General features: G+C 60.1%; 2 protein-coding genes across 5 annotated transcripts; one reads left to right on the plus strand and one right to left on the minus strand.

Annotated features, from left to right (window-relative positions):
* The first annotated feature begins 630 nt into the window (after positions 1-630).
* On the plus strand, positions 631-5,832 carry CTSF (cathepsin F). Of its 3 annotated transcripts, none has more exon segments than NM_001444345.1 (14): positions 631-972; positions 1,213-1,311; positions 1,608-1,692; positions 1,783-1,844; positions 1,937-2,012; positions 2,577-2,690; positions 2,810-2,955; positions 3,030-3,126; positions 3,206-3,286; positions 4,363-4,482; positions 4,562-4,626; positions 4,709-4,799; positions 5,172-5,230; positions 5,310-5,832. In NM_001444345.1, coding segments are annotated over 14 exon segments (1,383 nt in total). In that variant the 5' UTR covers positions 631-759; the 3' UTR covers positions 5,385-5,832.
* A 132-nt stretch (positions 5,833-5,964) lies between these two features.
* ACTN3 (actinin alpha 3) lies at positions 5,965-19,350 on the minus strand. 2 transcript variants are annotated; one of them, XM_003122492.5, is made up of 21 exons: positions 19,168-19,350; positions 15,253-15,367; positions 14,956-15,075; positions 14,569-14,655; positions 14,398-14,485; positions 13,878-13,956; positions 13,711-13,792; positions 12,931-13,016; positions 12,531-12,623; positions 11,885-12,115; positions 11,609-11,756; positions 10,088-10,238; positions 9,435-9,543; positions 9,197-9,337; positions 8,755-8,937; positions 7,904-8,038; positions 7,630-7,809; positions 7,119-7,265; positions 6,966-7,031; positions 6,321-6,479; positions 5,965-6,238 (listed from the first exon to the last, which is right to left on the minus strand). In XM_003122492.5, the coding sequence occupies exons 1-21, from the start codon at positions 19,315-19,317 to the stop codon at positions 6,080-6,082; spliced, it is 2,709 nt and encodes a 902-aa protein (XP_003122540.1). In that variant the 5' UTR covers positions 19,318-19,350; the 3' UTR covers positions 5,965-6,079. The 2 variants fall into 2 exon arrangements, with proteins under 2 accessions (XP_003122540.1, XP_005660702.1); XM_005660645.4 differs by having other exon boundaries at positions 6,966-7,265.
* Between the last annotated feature and the right edge of the window lie 210 nt (positions 19,351-19,560).

The raw sequence follows: 19,560 nt of genomic DNA on the forward strand, positions 1-19,560 counted from the left end.
TTAAGGATCCGCTGTAGCTGTGAGCTGCGGTGAGGTCGCAGACGAGGCTCAGATCCAGTGTTGCTGTGGCTCTGGCCTAGGCCGGCAGCTACAGCTCTGATTTGATCCCTAGCCTGGGAACCTCCATATGCCCTGGGTACAGCCCTAAAAAGACAAAAAGACAAAAAAAGAGAGAGAAAAACGAAAGAGAGGATCAAGCTGTGAACTCAAGCTCTGAGGCCAACTCCCTGGGTTCAAGTCCGGCTCTTTCACATAACAGATGTTTGACAAAGCCATTTAAATTCTCTAAGCCTCCATTTCCTCACTGATTAGATGGGGGTAACACCTATTTCGCAGGATGGCTACCGTGATTAGAGAGGGATGGCGTAAACCGTGTAACATATAATAAGCACGCCAGAAATGCCAGTTATTATTTCTATTCTCAGGCCAGCATCCTCTCCCCTCCCCAAACAGCAGATCCAAGACCTAAAAAGATCACTTCAAGGCTGCAACCCCGCACCCCCGCCAGTCCCGTCTGCTGCTACGCCGCTTTAGGGTGCGATTGTGATTCCGCGCCTGCGCGGCCGGCGCGCCCCACGTGCCTCACGTAAACAAGCTAGTGCGCAGGCGCACCCCGCCGGCGCCCATTGGCCGGCGCCCCGCGGTCTCTGGAGCTGGGGGTGGGGGACGAGGGCCCTCCGGCTGCGGGCAGCTCCGCCCGGTCGGTTGGTCCGCGCGTTTCTCTGTGCGTGAGTCCGGGCCGCCGGTTTCGCCCTCGCCATGGCCCCCTGGCTGCAGCTGCTGTTGCTGCTGGGGCTGCTCCCGGACGCCGCTCCCGCCCCCAAGAAGCCCCGAGCGGCCGGCCCGCAGGCCAGGGAGCTGGCGTCCCCGGAGCTCCTGGCGCCCGCCCGCTTCGCCCTGGAGATGTACAACCGCGGCCGGGCTGCCGGGACGAGGGCCGCGTTGAGGGCCGTGCGCGGACGCGTCCGCCGGGTGAGGACCCACTCGGGGCGGGAGCTCTCCGGTCCGGAGCGAGCGGGGCCCTCGTCGGAGGGCTGGGAACTTGGGGCGAGGGCGTTGGACGCCAGACCTGGGGAGGGGGCTAGACTTGAGGCGGGGGCGTTGGATCTCTAGTGATTGGGAAGAGGAAGGGACATGGTGGGTCTGTCGACCCGACGAAAGCCGGACGAAGGAGGGAGTGGCTCTGGCTGCCTCATCCTTCCTTCCGTCCAGGCGGGCCGGGGGTCGCTGTACTCCCTGAAGGCCACTCTGGTGGAGCCTCCCTGCAACGACCCTACGGTGTGCCAGCTCCCTATATCCAAGAAAACCCTGGTGAGTGATGGGGTTCCTGTGCTTTCCTGCCCCCGGACTGAGTCTGGCAGTCCTTTGGCTGATGGGTCAGGTTTCTAGAGGGAGCTTTTGAGGCCTCGGCTACTCCACCCTGAGTCCTTAACCAGGCCTGGACGGCTAGAGACCAAGATGCTGTGAAAGGGAAGGTGTCTGCCCGGCCCTCCACTCTGGGGATGATTGCCTTGGAGCTGGTCTTCATCTGAGACCCCTCCAGCTCCTTCTTGCCGAGGCCTTGCTCCCAACCCAGTCCCCTGACTGGCTTCCTCATCTGCCTCCAGCTCTGCAGCTTTGAAGTCCTGGACGAGCTGGGAAAACACATGCTGCTGAGGCGGGACTGTGGCCCAGTGGATACCAAGGTTACAGGTGCTGGGACAGCCCAGGATGCTGGGAGAGCTCAGGTCACACCTCACCTAGGGTTCAGTCCTAACTCTTCTTTGTTGGAACCCTCTCCAGATGACACAAACGAGACTTTCAGTTCATTCCTCCCACTGTTGAACAAGGATCCCCTGCCCCAGGTGGGAAGCTGGCTGCTGCCTTATGTCCCCTCTCTTCCCCTCCCTGGTCAGTCTGAGAAGGACTCCTTGAAAAGACCCCTCTGCCTTTCCAGGACTTTTCTGTGAAGATGGCTTCGATCTTCAAGGAATTTGTCACCACCTATAATCGGACGTATGATACAAAGGAGGGTGAGGACCCAGCCTTGGCTGTAGCTGTCCCAGTCAGGTCAGGGCCTTCCCCCCAACTTGGTACCATGGTGTTGGAGAGGGGAAGGGCACAAGAGATCCTTTCAAGGACGCCCTAAATTCCCAAGTTCTTGCTCAGCCTCCCAGGACCTGGCATCTGTCTCAGGTACCTGGCCCCTTCTCCCATGTGGTTTTCAGAAACCATAGGTTTCCATCATTCTGGATAAAGTGGGGTGGGGCGAAGGCCACATTTTCTCTGTTGGAGGACCCCCAGCAGGGTGGCCTTTGCCTACAACCTCCTGTCTGGGGGTGCCCTTAAGGGCCCGTGTTGGTTTTGTTTTCATAGCTGGCAAGTCATCACCCCAGTTCGACCCCCCTCTTAACCCACTTGCAAGTCTGGCCCCCACCCCCACCTGCCCCAGGGTGCCACCCTTTTTGAAATAAGCTTCAGGCCCGATCCAGAGCCCACCTTTGCCCCAGGGGAACTTCTGCCTCTTCTTATCCCCAAGCACCTCTCCTGCTAGGATCTGGGGCCCAAGCTTCTCCTCTCCTCTCCTCGGCCCACAGAAGCCAGGTGGCGCATGTCCGTCTTCGCCAACAACATGGTGCGAGCGCAGAAGATCCAGGCCCTGGACACTGGCACAGCTCGGTACGGGGTCACCAAGTTCAGTGACCTTACAGGTAGGGGTGGCGGCCAGAGCCCTCATGGTGCCTGGAAGCGACAGGGCCTGCTCCCGAGGCCCCCAGCCAGGACCGGCTTCCAACGCTCTTCCCCATCCCCCGGCCCGCTCGGCCCGCAGAGGAGGAGTTCCGCACCATCTACCTGAACCCCCTCCTGCAAGAGGAGCCCGGCCGGAAGATGCGCCTCGCCAAGTCCGTCTCCAACCTTCCTCCCCCCGAGTGGGACTGGAGGAAAAAGGGGGCTGTCACCAAAGTCAAGGACCAGGTTGGAGCCCTAGAAGCCAGGGCGGGAGGCGAGGCGTCTGGAAGGGGCCCCGCCTGACTCCGCCGTCTCCGCAGGGCATGTGCGGCTCCTGCTGGGCCTTTTCCGTCACGGGCAACGTGGAGGGCCAGTGGTTCCTGAAGCAGGGGACGCTGCTCTCGCTCTCGGAGCAGGGTGAGCCTCCCGCGCCTCCGCCCTGTGCCCGGCCCAGCTCCTCCGGCGGGCTCCTCGGGACTGGCCTTCTGTCTCCTAGAGCTCCTGGACTGCGACAAGGTGGACAAGGGCTGCATGGGCGGCTTGCCCTCCAACGCCTACTCAGCCATAAAGACTCTGGGTGAGCGTTCCTGGGGTTCAGGGTGGGGGGCAGCAGGCGCCACAGTGCTCCCCTCAAGCAGTCGCGCTCCGGGGCAGCGTGTGTGCTGGGTCCAGGTCTTCACGCTGACCCTCGCCAGCTCAGACCTTGGGCACGTCAGCTCCCCTCAGAGCCTCCGCTGCCTCATCTGTGGGCCGGGGCGCCTCACGTCCCCCTTGGCCCTGAGGGCCACGTGAGGAAATGCCTGCGGAGGGGCTGGGACACAGCAGGGGGTCTTGGTCCCTTCACGGCCGGGACGTCTGTGTTTCTGCACTGCTGCTAAACCAGGTGGCGGCACACACACCAATCCCTTGAGGGGAGGTATTGCCCTCAATTGGCAGTGGGGGAGTTGCCGTCGTGGCTCAGTGGTTAACGAATCTGACTAGGATCCGTGAGGACGCAGGTTCAATCCCTAGCCTTCCTCAGTGGGTTAAGGATCTGGTATTGCTATGGCTGTGGTGTAGGCTGGCAGCTATAGCTCAGATTTGACCAGTAGCCTGGGAAACTCCATATGCCATGGGTGCGGGCCTAAAAAGCAAAACAAAATTTAAAGAAATAATAATACATTGGCAGTGGGCTGTGGGCTGCAGTGGCAGGAGGATGAGCACCGAGGGGTTGAGCTGGCTGTGAGCCTGGTGGGGGTCTGGTCAGAGCGGAACAAGCGAACCAAGGTCAGGCGTCCTAGAAACACTGGGAGAGCAAGGAGTCAGGAACACTGAGGGAGGTCCCTGTGGCCTGGTGGTTAAGGCAGTGTCACTGCTGTGGTGCGGGTTGGATCCTTGGCCCATGAACTTCCCCCTGCCTGGGGCATGGCCAAAAAAAAGTGGAGAGTTGAGTCCCATCCCTGCCGCATTTCTCAGTGGTGGCTCCCTCTGGGCCTCAGTTGTGCCATCTCTAGACTGAGGCCATTTCTTGCAGAGGAATGGGGCGCGGGGTGGGTGAAGAATGAGGGACCTTGTGGATGAGGCTTAGCACAGCCCCTGGCTGGGAAAAGGCGAGGCTGGTGAGCCGGGGCCCACCTTTCCTCTAACCCCCGGTCCGCGCCCCCCACTCCCCAGGAGGGCTGGAGACGGAGGAGGACTACAGCTACCGGGGCCACCTGCAGACCTGCAGCTTCAACGCAGAGAAGGCCAAGGTCTACATCAACGACTCGGTGGAGCTGAGCCAGAATGAGCAGAGTGAGTGAGGGAGGGGAGAGGCCAGGCCAGGCGGGGCTGGGGCCTGGGTGCCCCTGACACCGCCCCTCCCCTGTCTCAGAGCTGGCAGCCTGGCTGGCCGAGAAGGGCCCCATCTCCGTTGCCATCAACGCCTTTGGCATGCAGGTAAGGTGCCTCCCCCTGCCCTGTCTCATACTGACTCCTCTCCCCCTTCCTGGAGCTGGCCCCCCACTCAATCTCCCCACAGTTCTACCGCCACGGGATCTCCCACCCCCTGCGGCCCCTCTGCAGCCCTTGGCTCATCGACCACGCTGTGCTGCTCGTGGGCTACGGCAACCGTGAGTCCCACCGACCCCTCTCTGTCCAGTTGGACCACAGCATCTCAGGACCTCTGGAGAGGGAAACCAGGGGAACGCCAAGGAACCTGTCCTCACCCGGCCTCGGGCTGTGGACCAGGCAGCCTCAGCCATCCCTCCATGGATGGGAAAGCCATTCCTCCATGGTGGGAGGCTGAGCTGTTGTTGGATAACCTGCTAGGGCAGGCGGGTGGGTGCCCTCCCCAAACTCCAGGGCTGCAGGAGGCTGGGCAGTGGGTCTGTCCAGCTTTCTGCTCTTTTCCTAGTACCTGTCACACAGTAGGCCCACAGCAGGTACTGGAAGAGGGCAGAGTGCCTGGGCTCTGACTCCCTGTGCTCCGCACTGCCCCCCAGGTTCTGCCACTCCCTTCTGGGCCATCAAGAACAGCTGGGGCACTGACTGGGGCGAGGAGGTGAGTCTTGCCTGCTTGGCCCCAGCCCTCCAGCCCTGAGCGTGCCCTGCTGACCTCACCAGCACCCCCTCTCTCCCAGGGTTACTACTACTTGTACCGTGGGTCCGGGGCCTGTGGCGTGAACATCATGGCCAGTTCGGCAGTGGTGAACTGAGGTGCACGACCAGAGCAGCCCCTTCCCCTGCCTGACCTGCATGACCAGGCCCCTCCCCAGGGGGCACAGCCGACTGAGGGACAGGCACCAGGTACCTCAGGGTGAGCAAAGGCCACTGGACTAGGGGCCCAGCCCCCCTCCCCGAAGCTCCCCATCTGCACCTTTGTTGAACTGTGGTAGCTAGGAGGATCTTGGGGTGAAGGGTGATTGTCTCAGCCACCGAAGCCGGGGCGAGAACACTGGGCTGGGGTCAGGAGCAGGTGGGAAGAAAGTACCCTGGTCCCAAACCCAGCTGTGTCCTCAGCAGGCTCTGCCTTCCTGCCCCAGCTTTTCTCTGATGCTATAAATTTTCTGGTCCCCCTGGATTTGGGGACAGTGTTACCTTCCACATCTAGAGACTGTTGTAACCAACCTTTTCTAACACAATAAAGAGGTGTCCTGGGCCCCAGTGTGGTGTGAATGTTTGGTCTCTGAGGGCAGGGAGGGGTGGTGGGGACCCTTGGAGGGTCAGGCAGCTGGTTCCGTCCAGCAGCCCGAGGGCCCAGCTTCTGCTTTAGAACCAGAAGGAGATGGAGCGAGGTCCCCGATGCATCTTTATTCAGAAGCACTTGGCTGGTCCTTCTCCTGCTGGGGGATGGACGGGATCAGCCAGAGGAGGCAGCCATCTCTGGACGTGTAGCACTTCGGGGTCCAGGTCAGAGGTCACTCTCCCCGTAGAGGGCACTGGAGAAGGCCACGTAGTCCAGGGCTCCAGCCGGAGCCCCGGCCCCTTTGTAGGGCGCCATGCGGCGGATGCAGTATTCGGCCTGCTCTGCCGGGAGTTCCCGCCGCAGCTCCTCAGCAGTGATGTAGTTCTGGGGAAGAAGCAGCGTTGAGGGCCCTCCGGACCGGTTCCCTGCCCGATCCCGCCAGCCCCCGCCACTGCCGGGGACCCACCTTGTCTCCCGCCAGGATCTTGAAGGAGGCCACGACTTGCTCAGCCGTGTCGGTCTCGGCTGTCTCTCGGGTCATGAAGTCGATGAAGGCCTGGAAGGTCACGACCCCGGCTGCGTTGGGGTCCACCATGGTCATGATTCGAGCGAACTCCACTTCCCCCTGCAGGGTTAGAGGCCGGGCATCGAGCCTGTGTGTACTTGAGCCCGGAGGGCCATGTCCCCCTCCTGGGGACTGTCTAGCCTTGGCTTGACCACCCCAGGGACGAGGTGCCCCCTTTCTTTGTAGACTGTGCTGCAGCCTCATTCAGCTCGCGCTTCAGGGACTCCCCTGCCAGGCTGAGCTCTGCTTCCTGCAGAGGTGCCCCCCGCTGCCTGGTTCCTGGGCCTCTTACAAAGATGTTGTATGCTCAGGCTTTGGAGTCACGCAGAACTAGGTCCAGACAAGCACCTTTGAACAAGTCAATTCACCTCTCTGAGCCGTGGGGAGCCTCTGTGTGAAAAGGGGTGATCCCCAGCCCCCAGCCCCGCGGGTGCGATGAGGAGGAAGTGAGGTCATGTGTGTGATGGGGGGAGGGACATGCGGAGGACCAGTATGTAGGAGGGGGCGCTGATGGAACTCCTTGGACAGGGGCTGGGGGACACTCACCAGGTCATAGCCCATGGAAATGAGGCAGGCCCGGAAGTCGTCGGGCTCCATCATACCGTTCCGCTTCTGCAGTGAGGACAGGATGTCAGGTCCAGTCCCCAAACGCCACCAGCCCCCAGATCCACCAGCCCACAGGGCCAGGCCCCTGCTGACCCGGTCAAAGTGGTTGAAGGATGCCCGGAACTCGTTGAGCTGCTCCTGGCTCAGGCCCTTGGCGTCTCGGGTCAGTACCTGGTTCTCCACCTCATTGATGGTGCGGGCAATGGAGGTGAGCAGCTGCTCCCAGCCCACACGGATGTGCTAGAAAAGCGGGAGACAGGCCAGGTCTGTGGGCGGCCAGGGCCCAGCCCCTAGCTGGAGCTCCACCCCCAGTTCACTGTATGACCCTGGGCAGGTCCTCTCCCTTGCGGGCTCTTCCTGCCTTCAGGTTTGGTGATGGATATTGCGTACTGATCAACCAGCTGTGGCCATGGACTTGGGCTGCCATGAGACTCCGGACAGGTCACTCGCACTCGCTAGGCCTCGGTATCCCCATAGGTACATTGGGGGACCTGGCGCGCTGAACGGGGACCCTCCTGGGGCAGATGTGCTGTGTCCCGCTGCAGGTGCCCCAGGCCCCCCAGCCAGTGCCGCCTCCCCGCCTCCTGAGCGGGCGAGGCCCCACCTCCATGCTGTACACGGTGTGCTTATTGTCGAACACCAGGCTCTCCTGCAGCAGCTGGTGGTCACCCTCGAGCCGGTCGATGTTGCTCTTGTAGTTGATGATGTTCTGTTCCTGCTGCCGCAGCCCAGCCATCTGCTCCTCCAGAGAGCCGGCCATGCCTGCTGCCAGGCGCCCCACTTCCTGCAGGGGGACCGGGCAGGGTGAGGACCCCCAGCTCCCAGTGGCCCAGCCCTGGCCCCATTCTCCCAGGCTGGCACCATGATCCAAGCCTTACCTCCACCTTCCCCTGGATCCAGGGCCCAATCGCGTTGGCCTGGGCTGCAAACTGTCGCCGGAGCCTCTCGTTCACCTGCTGCCGTGTCAGCTCCTCCTGCAGCATCTGATCCCGGCTGGGTACCAGCTTTCGGACCTGGGAGGGAAGGTGGTTGTGCCAGGGGCAGCACTTGGAGCTAAGAGGTGGGCTCCAGCCCCTCACACAGCTCCTGCTGCTCTGAGCCAAGGTGTTGGGTCTCTAGGGCACTGGGGCTGGGTAAGTCACTAAGCCTCTGGGCTCGTTTCCTGTTCTGTAAAATGGGGCTCATGACATCCTTTTTTTTTTTTTTTTTTTTTTTTTAGGACTGCACTCATGGCATATGGAAGTTCCTAGGCTAGAGGTTGAATCAGAGCTACAATTGCCCACCTACAGCACAGCCACAGCACCATAGGATCCAAGCCACGTCTACCACCAACACCACAGCTCACAGCAACGCTGGATCCTTAACCCACTGAGCAAGGCCAGGGATTGAACCCACATCCTTATGAATACTAGTCAGATTCTTAACCCACTGAGCCATGACAGGAATTCTCCCATGACATCATTCCTAACAGGCTTAGATTTTTTTGTAAAGGGTGTCCACACGTCAGATCTAATTCTACTTCACATCAGGCCTGACAAGAAAACGCTGCTGTTATGGTCATTTAACAGATGTGGCCGAGTCAGGCACTTGTCCAGCGCCACGTGGAGTCTGTGACAGGCCATGTCTGCAGGTGGACTTGATTCTCCATACTTGGGACGCTGACGTTCTCAGGGTGGTCAGGACGCAGGGGAGCGGGCGGGAGGCGGGAAAGGCTGCAGGCGGCACTGACCGTGTCCCACTTGGTGTTGATGTCCTGGGGGCTGAGGGCTATGTAGGGGTTGGTGGAGCTGGGCCGCAGCCCGTACGTCTGGCAGATCTTCTGGATCTCGCCCTGGATGCCCAGGATGGCACCCCTCTCTCGATCGGCCTCAGGCAGTGTTGCCTTGAACTGCTCATGTGCTGTCACCAGGCTCTGGGGACAACAGGCAGGAAGCATCAACCAGGGCCCCTACCTCCCCCAGGGAAGCAGAAAGGGCAGCGGTGCTCCAGGCCACCCAGCGGCTCCAGGGCAGCTCTGGCCGAGGACCCAGGCCTCCCGTCTCCCAACACAGGGGAACTGGAGTTTTCCTTCTGCCCCCGTTCCCCAGGAACCCAAAGGGGTGGCGGACAGAAGACCAGCCACTCTCCTGTCATCCCCTCCAACCTTCCACACCTGGAACCCCTGCACCCACCTGGGTCTCCTCCACCGAGTGCACCAGCCACACATCCTGCAGGTCCTCCACGGCACCGTCCAGCCAGTTGTTGAAGGGCGCTGCCCGCCGGGCAAACTCTAGCTGCAGCTGGTCGATGGTCTCCAGAAGCTTCTCCATCCGCTAGGGACCACAGTGATGGCCAGTCAGCAGCCTGCCCAGCAGGCCCCCTCACCCTCCTCCAGCGTCCGGCCTCCATCTCCCTGACCCCCTGTCTCACCTCTAGTGCATCCCGCCTCTTCTGGGTCAGTGTGCCCAGGTTGTCCCACTGGTCACAGATGGCCTGGCAGCGGCTGTTCACCGAGGCAGCCTCATGGTAGTCCAGCTCACTGGGGACAGGAAGCGGGGTGACTGAGGGGCCAGACCGCAGGCCAGATTTCTTCCTGACTGCCCTCTGGGGGCTGGAACCCGGGCCCAGTGGTGGTGGGGGGTGTGAGGGCGTGGGGCCAGATGAGGGTGATGGGGGCTTTCCTAGAGCAGGGGGTTCCCAGAGGGTTCCCGGGAGAGGGGGGTGGTCTCCTGCTGGCCCTCAGCTCCAGTCCCTGGAGGAGCTTGGATGGAGGAGCAGGGTCCCGAGTTCCAGGGCGGGTGTACAAGAGGTGGGGTGAGGCCAAGGCCTGCCCAAAAGTGAAGGGAGTGGCCAGGTGAGGCGGCAGGTCAAGCGCTAGTAGTGGGTAACAGCAGTGTCCAGACCTGGGGGCAGGGTTACAGGAGGAGGGGGAAGGACTTGGGTACCAAGGTGGGGTTACCAAACCAGGAGAGCAAAAGGGCTTGAGGGCAAGGGAAGCAGGGCGGGCCGAGGGGCCTAGGGGCGGGGCCAGGCAGGGGCGTGGTCACTTGGGGGCGGGGCGGCCGGTAACCATCCCCGCCTACTTGAGCTCCTGGGCCAGCGCAGCGATGTGCTCCACGCGGTCCTGGTGCGCCGCCAGATCGCTCTCAAAGGCCTCGTGGCGCCGCAGCAGCGCCCGCACCTCCTGCAGCGAAGCCGACTCGTAGTCCCTCTGGCTCAGCATGTCCTCCTTCCCTGCTCCGAGAGAGGCCAGCTCGGGTCACCCAGTGGTGGTCGTGGCAGGAGGAGGGGGTCCGAGCCTGACCGTGTGACCATGGAGCTTCCTCGTCTGTGAAACCCAGGTGATGACACCTGCCTACCCTGGGGTTCGCTCAGAGGCACTAGTGTGATAGTAAGTGAAGCTCCTGATCCAGGGCATGGCCCGTGAGTGACGTCACAGTCCCTGACCCTGCACCATTCGGGTTGGCCCTTGGTACATTTTGGTATCATTTGATGGAAACTGCCTTCCAGTGCCTCTATGAGGCCAGTGAGCCCTTGGCCCGAATTCCTTTGCTCACCACTTCCCCCAGGGCCTGGTACTTGGTAGACGCTCTATGAATATTTGGTGGATAAATGAATAATAACTATAAAAGTGCTTTGAGAATAGCAATTACCATAATTATACAAATAAAACCACAGTAACAATAAATGCAACAGTGATCATTTACTGAGTGCCTCTGAGGTTTGGAGGTTCCAAGACCTTCTCAGCGTCACACAAGTGGCTGCGTATTTAAGGAATTATTATATCAAACCATTGTTATTCATTATGCCCATAATCCATTATTGCTTTTTTTTTTTTTTTTTTTTAGGGCCACACCTGTGGCATATGTTAGTTCCCCAACTAGGGGTCGAATCAGAGCTGCAGCTGCCGGCCTGCACCACAGCCACGGCCACGGCCACGCCAGATCCTTGACCCACTGAGCGAGGCCATCCTCATGGATACTAGCTGGGTTTGTTACCACTGAGCCACATGGAAAATGCCTTTTTTTTTTTTTTTAAAGGACTGCACCTGTTGCATATGGAAGTTCCCGGGCTAGGGGTTGAATTAGAGCCACACTGTGGTCTACACCACAGCCACGGCAATACCAGATCTGAGCAGCATTTGAAACCTATGCCGCAGCTTGTGGCAATGCCAGATCCTTAACCCACTGAAGGAGGCCAAGGATTGAACCCATGTCCTCACCGACACTATGTCGGGTTCTTACCCTGCTGAGCCGCAACAGGAACTCCTCGTATCAGTATACTTTGAGGATAATAACATAAGTGATGTCAGGGTTGGGGACTCACTTTATTCACATACACAGATGAAATGCTAAGTGACAAATGAATCAGAGCAGACCTATAGAAGGCCAGAGCCAGGAGAGTCTTTAGGGGCCTGAGTTTACAGAAAAAGGAATTGTGGCCCAAAAGGGGGCAGTGACTTGACTGCACAGAAAGTCAGGGTGGGACTAGAAAGCAGAGCTCCAGCTTCTCTACGAAACACCTGCCCCTGCCCCGCGCATTTTGCCAGGACCCCTTCCCACAGAGTCCACCCCAGGACAAGAAGCAAGCCCCGTGGTGCCTACCCCGGGTCCAGGCTTCATGCAGGGAGGCCTTCTGCTGGAACTTCTCAGCCAGATGCTGCAGCCGCTGCAGCCGCCGGATCTCCGAGAGCAGCCAGTCCTCATAGCCCTTCTCCACTTGCTCCAGCCCCCGCCATGCATTGGCGATGTCCTGTGGGGCAGGCAGAGGTGCCCTCCATCATGGCTCACCCATTATACATAGGGGGACAGAGAGTCCAAGGCCACCCAGAAGATGACCGGCGTAGGGCTGGGGTCACCCCCTCCCCCAGCCTGGCTCACCGAGACCAGCTTGCCCTCAGATGGCATGAAGGCCGGCCGGTGGCTCAGCCGCAGCTTGGTCTGCAGGGTGTTGAAGTTGATCTCCAGCTGGCATTTCTCCTGCACGCGGGGCGGCTTGTGTAGGCGCCGGTAGTCCCGGAAGTCCTCCAGCTTGCGCTGCATGGCACTCATGCTGGGCTCGCCCACGCGGTTCTCCAGCCACGGCACGGTGCGGCGGATCCATTCCAGCAGCTGCCGCGGCCAGGCAGAAGCAGTGCAGAGAGTAGTGAGTCCCGCTCATCATGCCCACCCCTCTCCACCTACACCCAGGCTGTGGCCAAGAAGCCGGGCTCCAAGCACAGTGGGGGTCCAGAGGCAGAATGGTGGGGGACTCCTCTAGCCTGAGAAGGAGCAGGATGGTTAATGTCGGAGCCCAGGAACCAGTGTAGGTTGGCACAGGGCAAAGGGTAAGAGACGGCCTCAACAGGCGCGAATGGATAGGTAACTGAACGGATGCCACATGAATGGTGGGAGCTTGGATGGCAGAAGGGGGCAGGAGGTGGCTGGGGAGCCCATGGCTACTTGGAGGAGGGGGGGCCTCTGCAGATCCAGGTGGGGGGAGAGCGCAGGTAGAGGAGGGGGCGGCCCTCTCTGGCCCCCATCTCACCTCACTGGCCAGCTTCTCATACTCTTCCATCAGCTTCTCGTTCTCCTGGTTCACGGCCAGCACTTTGCAGATCCTGTTGGCGGCTGTCTCTGCCTTTGGTGGGAGTGGGCAGGAGGGCCGGCATCAGAAGCTGCCACAGACACCCCCACGCCAGCCCCCCTCTGTAAACCCTTAAAACCTGGGCCCAAAGAGAGGAAAAGAGGGGAGCACATCTTTTAGGGTAAAGAAGGCACTTCCAAGCCAGAGGCCTCGGCTCCTGAGCTCCCAAGAATTGAGTATGTGCAGCTGGGACAATGGCACTCCCACCCACACAGGGCCTGGCACCTCCAAGTGTTGAGATGCTGCCAAGTGGGGCCCCTGGGTCCAGCCTGGCCCAGGCAGCAGCAGCTGAGCCCCCTACCTGCTCTGCCCCCGCGAAGGCGTGGTAGAAGCAGGATACGTAGGTCATGATGGCCTTCTCATCGGGCTTGGGGGTGTTCACAATGTCTGGGGGACGGCAGCGAGGTGGTGATTGGCTAAAGCCAGGGCTGGGGAGGGTGCTCACGCCCCCACCCAGAGAGCTCCCTCGGGATGGGAGGGGGCAGAGACATCTAGTCACGGCCCCCAGCCGCCGGATCCCCCACACCCAGTGCCTTCCCCTTCCCTGGAGGCCTCTCTGGTCACCCTGGGGCCCCCACCTCCCCTCTGTGGGGTGAGGGAGCACCGCAGCCCTCATGAGGTGCCAGTCCACACTGCCTGGCGCCTCTAACCACCCCATAACTCCGTCTGTCTGTCTGTCCCCCCAGTTCACACCCAGGCACCAGACACAGTAGGTGCCCAGAAAATGTTTGCTGCTTTAATTGACTCCAGACTTTTATGGGCACAGAGACAAGAGGGAGGACCCACCTAAGGGGAGTTCCCAGGATGGGCGACCATCAAGCCCCCAGGTGACCCAGGTAATGGATGGGAGGCAGAGGGTGGGGCCGTTATTTAAGGACAGATGCAGGAGAAGCTGGTTCCACTGGGTGGAGAGGGACGGGGACAGGGTGAGGGCTCCTGGAGAAGGGGGCCCGTGGGCAGGAAGGATTCTGACCCAGGGGCATGGCGTTCCAGGGCGCGGGAGGATTGGGGACAAAGTGTGGAGGTTGGACCGAGTTGACAAGTGAGTACGTGGACGGCTGGCCTGGACCAGCTCACTCACCTTCTGCATCCAGCATCTTGGGGATGTCCAGGTACTTTTCTGCCACCTCAAAGGCGGTGTTCAGGTTGCCGATGGGGTCATCCTGGATGGTGTGAGGGGGGGAGAGGTCAAAGGTCAGCTGAGGGCAGAGGTGGGGGAGCCGGGGCCAGGGGTTGGGGGAGGCCTACCTTGCGCAGTTTGGCATAGTCAATGAGGTCGGGGCGGTGTCGGTGGATGAGAGCACAGAGGGCCAGGCCATCCTTCCAGCTGGACAGAGAGAAGGGGGGGGGTCAGGCCTGGGTTCAAGCTGAGGCCCTGTCCTACCCTCGTCCCAGGAGCACCCCCATCAGGACAGCCTCATCTGGAAAATGGATGGAAGTCCAAACGCCTGGGCTGCGCGTTTCAGGCCCTTGATTACCAGCCTCAGACCATTTCCTCCAAGCGCGGGGCGGTCCTTCTCATCACCTACACTTAAGCCGCACCACTTTCTAGACGTGTTGGGCCCCCAGGTCTTGGCTCACAAGGTTCCCTCTGGCTGGAAGGCCCTCCCCGGGGATGTCTCTAACGCCCCCTCCTCCAGGAATCCCCCTGGCCCTCCTGGATCCAATTCAACATTGACTGAGTCTTCCTATTTTCAGACACGGTGGCGGGAACTTGGCCGTGACCTCTCCTTCCCCCCCCCCCCACCCCGGCTGGCCGCCGACGGACCTGGTGTGAAAGTTCTGCACGTTGACGTTACGGTAGGGCGCCGTCTTCCGCTGACACCACAGCAGCAAGCCTTCCTTGGCCGAGGTTTCTGGGCAGGGATGGGGGTGAGTGTCTGCGGGGGGCAGTCTGGGGGTCCAGCCGGCTCGCCCTCCCCGCCTCCCCGCCGCTCACCTTCCACGGAGATGTCCTGGATGGCGAAGCGGAGGATGATGGTCCAGATCATGCCCAGGGTCATCTTCAGGTTCCCGTCGACAATCTCTGCAGGGCAGGGGGTGGGGCACGCTCCAGCGGGCACTCGGCGGCCTGTACCTTCCCCCTGCTCCGCCCTCTGGCCCTTGTCCCCCATCCCAGGGCTGGCACTTAGTAGGTGCTCAATCATTTTACTTAAGAATGATTCATCCAACACCTACTAGGCGCCAGGCCTTGTTGCTGGCACTTTGGGGCCATTCGCTCCTTACAGTCCGTCTGGTGGGACACGGATGGTTACCCCCGTGGTGAGATTAAGAAACGCCCCCCGGTCCCCCAGCCCCCACCCCGGGCCTCCCGCCGCCTCCTCACCTTCAGCACCAATGGACACCAGCTTCACGCCCTTGCTGGCAATGAAGTCGAGGGCCTTGTTGACATTGGCAATTTTGTGGAAACGCATCTTGCCTTTGTCCGGCCTGGGCAGCCTCTCTCCTGGGTGTAAGAGGAGAGGCCAAGGGTCAAACATCATGAGAGGAAGCCGAAGACATAGTCCTCAGACTTCCCCCTCCCTCGCCAAGTCCCCCCCCCAGCACTCTGCTGCCACGATTCCCCCAGCTGTCTGGGTTCCCCTAGTGCTGGGGGCCCTAGGCCCTGGTTTGCACCCCTCACCTGAAATGACCTCCAGGAGCAGCATGAGTTTGAGGCCATTGCGGAAATCCTCCTCGATGTTCTCGATCTGGGTGCCAGCCTTGCGCAGGTGCGAGTTGCACCAGGCAGTGAAGGTCTGAGGGCAGAGGACAGCGCTCAGACCTTAGAGCTGAGGACAGCGCCCCGGCCCCTTTGCCAGGGTAGATCTCAGAGCCCAAGGCCCTAGGTTCAAGTCCAGGCCCAGCCACTGACTCGCTGGGCATCTGGGGCCAGCCCCTTTCCCTCTCTGAGCCTTAATTCTCCTGGAAGAGGAGAAATAGGGTCTGGGGCCCATTCTGGTCCCAGTTTGGACTTGGGGTGCCTCACCCTCAGCAGGACAGCTTTGGCCAGTCTCAAGCAATGGTGGGGGATTTAGAAAATTGTAGAGCCAACACTCCCAAGTGTGGAGCCCTCTCAGACACAAGGGTCAATGCAGGGTGATACTACCCTTCTAAAATCTAAAAAGCAAAAAATTTAAAAATAAAATCTGAAAAGCTCCGAGGGTTTTGCCTGAGGGACTGTGCACCTGTGTATTGTCATCTTGGTCCCACCGACCTCCTGGAGCTGTTGTGACAGCCTCCATGGAGACCACGAGGATGCAAGAGCTCTGCAGACAGGAGTTTCCGTCGTGGCGCAGTGATTAACGAATCCGACTAGGAACCATGAGGTTGCGGGTTCGATCCCTGGCCTTGCTCAGTGGGTTAAGGATCTGGCGTTGCCGTGAGCTGTGGTGTAGGTTGCAGACGCGGCTCGGATCCCCCGTTGCTGTGGCTCTGGCGTAGGCTGGTGGCTACAGGTCCGATTGGACCCCTAGCCTGGGAATCTCCATATGCCGTGGGAGCGGCCCAAGAAATGGCAAAAAGACAAAAAAAAAGAAAAAAAGAGCTCTGTAGACACTCGGGCCCAGCCTGACCTAGCTTCTGGAGTGGGATGGCCCTCCCCTTTCCCTCCCCCCAGAGTGGGTCTCAGCCTCCATCTGAGATGGGAGAGGTGGGATATGGCAGCACATCTTTAGGGGATGGGAGGGGCCTAGAGTTTGGTGCACAGGTTTCCACCAACCTACGAAGCCTCTGAGCCCTGGATCCTGCCACCAGCTGTAGAGTCCTTGGTGGAATCCATACTTGGGCTCCAGTCCTGGCTGAGCTGCTCAGTCTCTGCAACCTGGGATGTGTCCCCTGCCCTCTCTTGGGCTCAGTCCCCCATTTGCATGATTAAGCATTCAGAGTCCACCATGTCTCAGGTCCTTCTTCCCCTGACCTTGCAGGATTCTGGAATTCAGAGCATGCTCCCCACCCCAAAGCAGCTACTCCAGGGAGAGGGCCTGGCTGGTCACTTCCTCAGGTGTGGAAGCGGGTGCTGAGCTCTGACTGATGGGGCGCAGGAGAGGGCAGTTGGATTCTCTGTAATTCCTTCCAAACCCTGGAGTCTCAGTTGCTCTGGGTCCAGACAGGGCAGGGGGAAAGGGAGGTCCCGGGGTGGAGGGCTCCGGGGCGGAGAAGGGTCATTCTTGCCTCTGACAAACGTGCCTTTAATGAGATTTGGTTCCCACCTTAAAGGAACTCACAGTCAATCAAAGAGTCGCACTGGCCTGAGAAATGCTGAGAGAGACTAATGTCAGGGAGCCTAGGGGAGCAGTTCTTCAAATCAAAAGGGGGGACCTCTTGGGGGAAGGTTAATAATTGATCAGAACTGTGAAGGAAGAGCAGGAGTTATTCAGGCAGGGAAGGGCAGGCAAGGGCATTCCAGGCAGGGACAGCCACACGGGCAAGTGCCTGGTGATAAGAAACAGTTGCCAGGCTTGTGGGGCTCTAGCTATCTGGGCACTGCTCTGGGGGCGTTGCGGTATAAGTGGTGAGAGGCCGGCCGGAGGAGAGGCAGAAGCCAGGTCATGCATGATCCTGCGTGCTAAGCCAGGGAGGCTGAACTTGATCCTGAGGGCAACGGGGAGGCAGGAAAGCTTTCAGGCAGAGGAGGGAGAGGGGCAGACGTGTGTTTTAGAAAGCCCACTATGCTTCCAGAGGGGAGACAAATGGCTTGGCCGAGCAGAAGGGAGAATTGAGGAGGCGGCGACTGAGACCAGCGAGGGGGACGGGGCAGGATCAAGTGGATGAGATAGAAACATTTGTCCCTGCTGGAACATAAGCTCCCTGAGGCAGGGGCTTTATTTTGTCCCCTGCTGAATTCCTGGCATCTGAAACAGTGCCGGGCAGTAGGCCCGCTCTAAGACATACTGAATGAATGTTTTTGAATGAAGTGGAATAAGGAGGACTCAGGTGTCGGCGGGAAGAGACAGGAGGGCTCCAGGACCGGGAGGAGAAGCAGGGATGGGGTGGGGCTAGAGACGTTCATCACTTTGTAATAAACAACATTGGCTGAAAAGAAACAACCTGAATGTCCAGTTCCAGGGGATGCCGATGAATGTGAGGAGCACCTACGCTGTGCACTGCATGAATGGGTGAGGTGAGTGGCTGTAAGTGGGGTCGGGAGGATGCTCTCGACCTTTGAAGTGATGAAAGCAAGTTACAGGCTGGCATGTGCCTAATGAGGGGTCTGTGACCCTGGATCTGGGAGAGGTTTGGGGGGGTAGGGGGAGGAGTTTTGCAGGGCAGGTGGCAGCTGGAGCCAGGGGGCAGGGATGACATCACTGGGAGATGGCTGGGTCCAAGGACTGCAGCCCTGCTCGGAGACAGGTGCAGGAAGAGCTGGGGGCGGGGGGGCGTGTCACCCAGGGCACCCTCATCAAGTCAGCTGAGCCTCCCAGCCCCTGGGGTCACCTCCTGTCATCTAACCCAGCGGAAGTGCTCTGATTCTAAATCCTGGGATTCTCAGATCCTGCGAATTCCACTGAGTACCCCGTTCTCGGCCCTTTCCTGGTGTCATACACTTTTGGCAAATGCCGAGTGGGGTCGAATGACCTCATGGGCCCTCCCTACCCCTGGCCTGACACTCCCCAAAGTTTCCTCACTCCAGTCCGGATCATTTTCTCTTTTAGGTCCCCAGGTGTCCTACCCTCTCCATTTGGGAAAGTCTGGGAGTGAAAATAGATCGGGGAGGGGAGGCCCAAGTACCCTACAAGGCTGGGCCTGGGTGGCAGCTGCCCATGTGCCCCTCTCAGGTCCTCCAAGGCGCTGCCTCAGCACAGAGTGACCATCTGGTCAGAGAGTCAGGTTACACGTAAGGAAACCCAGGGCTCCCCCCCACCCCCCCCACCCCCACCTGTGGCCTTTACAGCAGACTCAGGGCCCCTGGGGTGGGGAGGGGTATCCTGGGAAAGAATCGGGGTGGGGCAGGCAATGGGCAAAGACCCTCAGGTTGCGGGGGTCCTGTTTTCTGACAGTGTATGATTTGGGTCCTATCTCGGCCCCTTTCTAGGCCTCAGTTTCCTGATGCGACAACTGGGATAGGTGAGCATGGACATCACACTGGAGAGAATAGGGAGAGGGTGAGAGGGGGGTCTGGGACGGTTACCCCTTCCCCCACACTCCAAGTCCACTATTTGCTTGGCTGCAAGTCCTCAGGTGGAGTCTGGGAATATTTCACCAGAGAGTTGGGGGTGTGTGGGGGGGAGTATTCTTCCCCACCCCACCCCCACCCTCAAACTTGGATCTCCTGGGCTTCGCTCACCCCATATTCCTTAGCAGAAATGGAGCAGTAGGCCCAGGGGAATGAACCCTGGGGGGGGGGTGGGGAAACTCTTCTTATCCTAAACCACTGGAGGGTCCCCCAGCCCCCTCTTCCAGCCCTGGGAGACAACAGGGGCTGATGGGCAGAGCCTCGGCTAAGGAATAACACCGAGGTTTAAGACAGGCTCTGCCCCTCACCTGCTAAGATGCCAAGGACAAACCGCCTGGCTTCTCAGGCCTCAGTTTTGCCATCAGGAAATGGGCTAGCACTCACTTTCCTCTGCTGCTTCTCCCAGGCCGGGTCCAGCAGCAGGTCGCGGTCCCAGTCCTCCTCCTGTTCCATGTACTCGCCGCCCCCGCCGCTTCCGCCTGCGAAGGGCCCCTCCCGGGTCCCCAGACCCTCGGGCTGCATAACCATCATCATCTTGCTTGGGCTCCTGGCTCCGCTGGGCTCCGCGCGCTCCAGAACTTGGGGACCGCATTAAGTAGCCGCAGACCCAGCCCCGGATCGGATTCGCGCTAAATATGGGGGAAGAGGGAGGGGCCGGATTGGGGCGAGGGCGCTCGAGACCAGGCAGGAGGTTGTCCTGGGACTAGGAGACTGCAGAATTTTGAGGCGCTGGGGTGGATCTCATAGCGGAGATCCGGGATTCGCGTTTTGGCTCCT

Source organism: Sus scrofa, chromosome 2 (assembly GCF_054392235.1).
Source record: "Sus scrofa isolate SSC_HxYL_T2T_F1_AM1 chromosome 2, Sscrofa_HxYL_maternal_Yorkshire_Landrace_v2.0, whole genome shotgun sequence".
Lineage (NCBI taxonomy): Eukaryota > Metazoa > Chordata > Mammalia > Artiodactyla > Suidae > Sus > Sus scrofa.